The 7,901-nt window shown below is 49.4% G+C and overlaps 1 protein-coding gene across 1 annotated transcript in view; it reads left to right on the top strand.

Annotated features, from left to right (window-relative positions):
- MAP3K21 (mitogen-activated protein kinase kinase kinase 21) overlaps positions 1–7,901 on the top strand; it is a 38,640-nt gene that overhangs the window by 17,886 nt on the left and 12,853 nt on the right. Inside the window, exons 4-5 of the mRNA XM_014586816.1 lie at positions 225–400; positions 5,231–5,471. Coding sequence (XP_014442302.1) covers positions 225–400; positions 5,231–5,471 — 417 coding nt within the window. The remainder of the gene's footprint in view (positions 1–224; positions 401–5,230; positions 5,472–7,901) is intronic.

Genomic DNA, 7,901 nt, shown 5'->3' with positions numbered 1-7,901 from the left:
CAGCAGGAACTTCAAAAAGTTCATGGAAAATGGAATGAAACTGAGTCTATTTTGGTGCAGAGACGGTTTTGAAATCAGTATCTAGGCTCTTTCATGAGACACATTTCCAAGGACCACTTGAAGGCCCTCATATGTGTCAGTGTAAAACGTTTCTTAGGAACCCTGATGTCCTGAAAACAGCCCAAGTGTGGAAGGACTGAGATTAATGTGATCCTGCTTTTCAGAGTGCTGGGAACAGGACCCCCACATCCGGCCCTCGTTCGCCTCCATCCTTGAGCGGCTGAAGGCTATCGAAGGGACGGTGATGACCGAGATGCCCCAGGAGTCGTTCCACTCCATGCAAGACGACTGGAAGCTGGAAATCCAGCAGATGTTTGATGAGCTGAGGACTAAGGAAAAGGTGAGGGGCAAGTTTTTAATTGCGTTACACGCTAGCTTTTATGCAAATTATGGAGACGGGAGCCAAATCACGGTGTTACTCTAAAATATTTTCAGACATCAGTACTTATTGATTCTTACCCTCATTCGGGTTAAAAATAGAACAAAAACAAAACAGGTGTACTCCAGGTGGATAAATGGGGAAAAAAATTGTTGGTCATGGAAATTTTCAAATGTAAGGAAAAAATAGGAAAGAGACTAGCATAATAAACCCTTCACGTGCATTTATCAGCCTCAGAAATTGTCATTTTATCATTTTGTCCATGTCTCTTCCCCATTATCATTTTCTTAAACTGGACTATTATTAATCAAATCCTGGATCCATGTCACTTTACCCATAAACGCCTCAATACGCATTTCTAACTAGTAAGAATTTTAAAAAATAACATTCTTGCTATCATGATCCTAAAAATTAACAGTAATTTTGTAATATGTAATACCGTGTTTATATTAAAATTCACAAGGATGTCTTTTATCCTTGGTTTATGCAGATCAGAACTTATATAGGAGGTGCATGGTAGTTTGCACCCTCGAAGGGCCTTGACTTCCGGGCCGGTGGTGTGGCCCTGGAGGACAAGCTTGCGAAGGGCTCGATGCCGTCTCGGCAATGCTGTCGAGCCAGAGAGACACTCCAGGTTGAGACTGGCAGGTCTGGGCTAGCCCGTCGCTAGTGACTACAGGAGCTGCGTCTCCAGGACCGACTGCAGTTCAGATCGCAGCTGGTTTGAGAAACGCGCCAAGCACGCATGCCCAAAATCCCGACAGGCACTCCAGACACTGCCCCGATGGAGGGATGCAGAAGCCCAGAGGCTGGGTGTGTTTGAAATCCCACAGGGCTTGAAGGATCGCGGCCCATGGGATCCCTGAGGGTCCCTTGGAAATTTTAATACAGTTTGCTGACTTCAAATGATAGAGGAAAGACTGGTTTTTATAAAAATTCTCTAGATTGTTTTCAGGAATTATAAGATTCCTGGATATCTAATCACAAAAATGGAAAATGATTTGGGGGAATGGAAGAGACTTCGAGTGACATGAAGGCTTTAAATCACAGAATTTGAAATTCGGGAATGATGTTACCAACAATTAACTACTGTACGTTTGCCCTGTTTTTGTTTTGTTTTAGCTTGCTATAGGGTGTGTGTGCTGGCTGGAAAGAGACAGAAAAAGGGAACGTAAGAAATCACACCAAAATCCCTTCTTCAGTCTTGGGATTTGGGGCACGTGTGCCCCGTGTGATTTTCAGGCTGCCAGGTTTGACGCTCCAGCAGCACGGTCGGCCATGTGGGACTCAGCCACCTTAGCTCCATGCCACCTGCTGGCCGCGGCCCTGGTTTTAGTTATTTTAAATGACTGATCTTTATGAAACTGCAGGGTATGAACACACCCAGTGAGCCAGCTCTGGTTATATGCGGAGGACAGACAAACGCGTGCTCCGAGACCACGCCAGCTGCTCCTCCGTTTTCACACGGATAGTGCCGTCTGTTATCAGTCATTTTAAGCTGGCTTTTTATTTGATTTTTGTGCATAATTAGTCCTTGAAATATATCATATCATTTACAGTATCCTATCTTGTGAGCGTTCTGATTTGTGATGAAAAGATACAACCTTTTTTTGTTTTTCTCAGAGCTTTCTCTTTGGGTCTTCTTGACACTGAGAGCGTGGGTGCCCGATCTCCCTCCCTGCTCATTGACTGTGAGGGGTAGGAGGCCACAGGCTTGGAGTAGTGGCTGTGGCCTGGCTGTGCTCTGAGCTGGCCAGCCCTCCTGCAGATGCGGGACCCCCGAACTCCTGGCTCTTATCTCTGCTGTCTGTCTCTGGCTGGAGCAGGCTCCATCATCACCCGCTGCACCTAGTGTCCTCGTTAGTGATTAACCTCTGCCCACAGGGCTCGGGGTTTGCCATTGCCAGAGTGGAATGGCTGTGCCAAGCATCTGGAAAGCTGGTACTGCGGGCGGTCCCGGTGAGAGAATGTGTATGCATCACAGTGGTGCCAGCGGCCAGACCTTTTACCCTTTACTTGGGAATATTTTAAAACTCACTCCGGATCCAGGCGACTTATGCTGCCTGCTCTTAGATCTTACTTTTTCCCTCATGAAGTCTTAGGCAAGTGATTTCTTTTTTCATGTGTAAAGATTTTGTAAGGGGATTTATATTTTAGACTGAGGCCTGGAATTGAGAAAGGTTTCTTACTCAGGTTCTGTAGTGACACAGAAAGCCTACCTGACTCTCCTGCCCTTCCTGCTGCCTCGGGCCAGCTCATTCCACAGTAGTTCCTTGGGTAGGTATCAGTACCCCTGAAAAGTAAGAGCTTCACAAAAAGGTGGAAACTATGAGCTAGACAGTGGACGTTGACTGGAAATTATCCCGAGTCTCCACATGCACTCTAATAAATCTCCAGTTTGGAAAAACTCGTTGGAGAAGGTTACCAGGTAAAAAAACAGATTACAGAATTTTTTTTTTTAACATGTAACTTTTTTTTCCTTTCAAAATATAAGTACTCATTTATACCTGGCACAGTCTAAGGAAGAACTACTGTTCTGGGACCAGCAGTTAGCATAATGGCTATGTCGCTGGACTCCCATGTAGTGGACCACAGTTCGAGTCCCGGGCCTGGTGGCTTAAACTCAGGCCAGGCGCGTGTGTGTGTGTGCCCAAGATCCCAAGAAGAGAGTGGAGGAGAAGGGATTGCGGTGTGGCCATCTCCCCTGAGGGGTGATTTCTCGCTTTCTGTCTCTCTCTGTCTTTCTGGCAAGCACACATGCCCTATAGCAAAAACTTCTCCAAGAAAAAAGAACTACTCTTCTGCTCTATAAAATCACCCACTCCTTTTAGCAGAAAGAACTGGAACATAGTCTCTCTAAGGTAAATAATTTCTCTTACAATTTTGTTTATGCAATTTGTTCAGAAAAAAAATTAATATTAAAACATCTTTCAAAGCTGAATTTCAGTCCACTTTGGTACAATTGCCATAAATTCAGAATTAGTTTGCTCTGAATAAAGATTTAAAATCAGGACTTGCAGTCTCGTCTCCACATTGCTGTGCGTATTTGTGGGAGGATACCTTGTGTTTGCGTTCCTTGGTGAGAATTGTACGGACAGGTAGATGCTCAGACTCTGGGTGCACATAGAAGAGGAGCACTGCCTGGGATTGGCGTGTTAGTGGCACTGTCTTCTGCCCTACAGTGTGTCCTGGGGGTCGGTACTGCTGAGGTGTGCCTATGGGAAGTATAAAGTAGGGAGTGTTTGCAAAACGCTCTGAGCTCAAGGCCCGCAACCCAAAGCTCTCCCAAGAAGGCACCTGTGGTCTCTGCAGAGATGTGCCGCACGAGGGCTCTGCGACCAATTCGTCTGGAGCAGTGTCAGTCAGAGCTTGCAGGTGCCTCGATGGCTATGCGAGTGCTTGACTTAGTAGCATGGTAATCTAGAATAGAAAGTAGTTCACCAGAAAAGGGGAACTGGGGCCTGCAGGTGGCGTAGTAGTTATGTCACTGGACTCCCACACAGCCGATTCCAATTCAAGTCCTGGACCTAGAGGCTTGAAAATCATGCCAGGTATGTGTGCCTGCATGCCCAAAATTCCAAGAGGAGAACGGAAGAGAGGGGCTTGCAACATGGCCATCCCCCCTGGGGTCACTTTCTCTCTCTCTCTGTCTCTGTCTCTACAGCAAGTGCATGTGCTCTATAACAAAAATCTCTCTTTTAAAAAAAGAGAAGGGATACTTATACTCTGGCAAAGAATAGACATTTAACAGAGATAGGAGTGGGACATGGTGTTAAAACTTTGGAGTGTTCTCAGTTTTACTGTGGCACACTTTGTTCTAATAGGAATGAAAGTATTTCTGAACTCATAGGTTTTCTGTTTCACAGAAATTCAAGATTCTAAAGCAAAACCAAGGAGTTTCACCAGTGTCGTGGCGGGGGCTTCGATTAGCTAGCTCATGGGATGTTCTAGAAGGCCCCTTCCACACACAGGGGGAGCTGAGTTTGTTGTTCGCTGGGTGTATGGTCCCAGGGCTCACAATTTCAGAGGAGTCTCATTTTCATCCCCAATAGGCCTTCAGCTGACTAGCTTAACACATTAACTTTGTCTTTCCTTAATCTCTCCACCAAGGAGGTGTTTGTGTTCTCTAAGGAAACTTTTTAACATTTTTTTGGAGAGATATTTTTGCTACTGGGCACGTGCACTCACCGCAATCCCTTCTCCATTCTCCTCTCTGTATCCTGGGCTCATGCACACTTGCCTGGTGTGGATTTCAGGCCACTGGGTCCAGATCTACCCGTGTTTGGCCACGTGCGAGTCCAGCACCTTAACCACTATGCCACCTGCTGGCCCCAATTAAGCAAACTGTAAATGCTCTAAGAAAGACCCTGAGCCATATATGGACTGCAGTCTTCTGTAACTAAGTCATCCTTCTTTGATTTAATCACGTTTTATCCTGAGCATGATCACTCACAGCTGTTCCTCGTCCTGAGTGCTAACATCCCACCTATGTGTCCTGTCGGGAGACCATCTAGGCTGGCGATGAGGAGAGAGACATTGAAATCGGGTGGGGAGAATCGTGATGCCTCATTTAGGATAACATTGACAGGAGGATGTGCTCGGGCTTTGGCTCCATCTAAGTCAGTAACACAGCACAGACAGTCTCGGCCGCGTCCTGGCTGCAGAGAGCCGGTCCTGCCAGGGCCTGGTGAGCAGGTGCTGAGCGGGGACGCGGGGTCCACCTCTGCTGCGTGAGCTGCTCGTGCAGTGGGACAGAGCCCAAGTGATGCCCTGGTGTGGGTCTTTGTCCAGGAGCTGCGGTCCCGGGAAGAGGAGTTGACCCGAGCCGCCCTCCAGCAGAAGTCGCAGGAGGAGCTGCTCCGGCGGCGGGAGCAGCAGCTGGCGGAGCGCGAGATCGACGTACTGGAGCGGGAGCTGAACATCCTGATCTTCCAGCTGAACCAGGACATGCCCCACGTGAAGAAGAGGAAGGGCAAGCTCAAGAGGGGCCGCGTGAAGCTCAAGGATGGGCAGCGGATCAGCCTGCCTTCAGGTACGCCTCTCAGGTCTTACGGTTTTGGGCGCCCTCCTGCTCAGCCTCCTTGTTCATCAGAACTGGGCAGGAGAGAGGGAACTGGGATGTGAAACCACGAGTCATTTTCTCAGCTGCTTGGTTGATTCAGTTCAGGCTCTGATGTGGTGGCCTCCCGAGGACTCGTGTGTCACAGGGCGTGTAGTCATGCACGCCAAAGTCGGGCTCACAGCAGACTTGGATCACGGGGGGTGGGGGGGGGCTCGGTTTATTCCTTTTGAAATGGAAGCAGAGCCCCTGTTCAGCTGCTGCACTGAAGGAGCGCCCCGTGGCATCGTGCAGGTCCAGACAGCAAACCGCACCTGCTCCCTCGTTGAGGTCAGGGCCTCCAGCAGGGTCTACGGTGTCGCCGGCATCAGAGCCTGTCTGGGACGTCGGCGTTGCTCTAGCACCATCAGCACAATGCATCGAGTATTTTACTGTATTCCTGTTTTCATCTAAGAGCTGAAAACCCACAAGGTACAGAGATGAACCAGTAAATCTAGGGAATCTGAGAGAAACCTTTCTTACACACAAGACAACATGAAAGAATTACTAGCCCTTTTAGTGTGGTGGGGAAATGAGCAGAAAGTAGCAAGCGTGAATCACCATGTTACCTGCTTTCATGTCACGCATAGTCCTTGGTTTAAGAAAGACAAATACCCGTCACACTTTATTTTCTCTCTTGTTTTTGAGAGGTTTTTGCTATAGGGCATGTGCATTTGCCAGAGAGACAGAGAGCAAGAAATCACCCCCCCCCGTCCCGCCCAGGGGGGATGACCACACCACAATCCCTTCTCCTCCATTCTCCTCTCGGGATCTTGGGCGCACACGTGCCCAGTTGTGATTGTAAGCCACTGCGTCCAGGCCTCAAACTGCGGTCGACTACATGGGAGTTCAGTGACATAGCCATTATGCTAACTGCTGGTCCCCACGTTTTCTTTTTAATACTAGAGCAGGGTAGTGGCAGACCGAGAGCAGGCTCACTTGCTAGGATGTGTGTTTAAGAGCTGTAGGTCTACCTCACACTGTGCATACAGTGCACCTCACACTGACCTCATGCTGTGTGCACCGTACACCGCACACTGACCTCACCCTGTGGAACGTACACTGCACACCGACCTCACATTGTGCACCGTACACCACACACCGACCTCACACTGTGTGCATCGTGCACTGTACACTGACCTCACACTGTGTGCATCGTGCACTGTACACTGACCTCACACTGTGTGCATCGTGCACTGTACACTGACCTCACACTGTGTGCATCGTGCACTGTACGCTGACCTCACACTGTGTGCACCGTACACCGCACACCGACCTCACACTGTGCACCGTGCACCACACACTGACCTCACATTGTGCACCGTGCACCGCACACTGACCTCACACTGTGTGTTTTAGTGTGGTGGGGAAATGAGCAGAAAGTAGCAAGCGTGAATCACCATGTTACCTGCGTTCATGCCACGCGTAGTCCTTGGTTTAAGAAAGACAAATACCCGTCACACTTTATTTTCTTTCTTTTTTTTGAGAGGTTTTTGCTATAGGGCATGTGCATTTGCCAGAGAGACAGAGAGCAAGAAATCACCCCCCCCCGTCCCGCCCAGGGGGGATGACCACACCACAATCCCTTCTCCTCCATTCTCCTCTCGGTGTCTGTGGCGCACGCGTGCCCAGTTGTGATTGTAAGCCACTGCGTCCAGGCCTCAAACTGCGGTCGACTACATGGGAGTTCAGTGACATAGCCATTATGCTAACTGCTGGTCCCCACGTTTTCTTTTTAATACTAGAGCAGGGTAGTGGCAGACCGAGAGCAGGCTCACTTGCTAGGATGTGTGTTTAAGAGCTGTAGGTCTACCTCACACTGTGCATACAGTGCACCTCACACTGACCTCATGCTGTGTGCACCGTACACCGCACACTGACCTCACCCTGTGGAACGTACACTGCACACCGACCTCACATTGTGCACCGTACACCACACACCGACCTCACACTGTGTGCACCGTGCACTGCACACTGACCTCACACTGTGTGCACCGTACACCGCACACCGACCTCACACTGTGCACCGTGCACTGCACACTGACCTCACACTGTGCACCGTGCACCGCACACTGACCTCACACTGTGTGCACTGTACACTGCACACCGACCTCACACTGTGTGCACTGTGCACTGCACACCGACCTCACACTGTGTGCACCATACACCGCACACCGACCTCACACTGTGCACCGTGCACTGCACACTGACCTCACACTGTGCACCGTGCACCGAACAGAGAGGTTTTTGCTATAGGGCGCGTGATTGCACACCGACCTCACACTGTGTGCATCATACACTGCACACTGACCTCACACTGTGTGCACCATGCACTGCACACCGACCTCACACTGCGTGCACCGA

Source organism: Tupaia chinensis, unplaced genomic scaffold (assembly GCF_000334495.1).
Source record: "Tupaia chinensis unplaced genomic scaffold, TupChi_1.0 Scaffold000161_1, whole genome shotgun sequence".
Lineage (NCBI taxonomy): Eukaryota > Metazoa > Chordata > Mammalia > Scandentia > Tupaiidae > Tupaia > Tupaia belangeri.
This window is presented reverse-complemented; position numbering and strand designations above follow the sequence as displayed.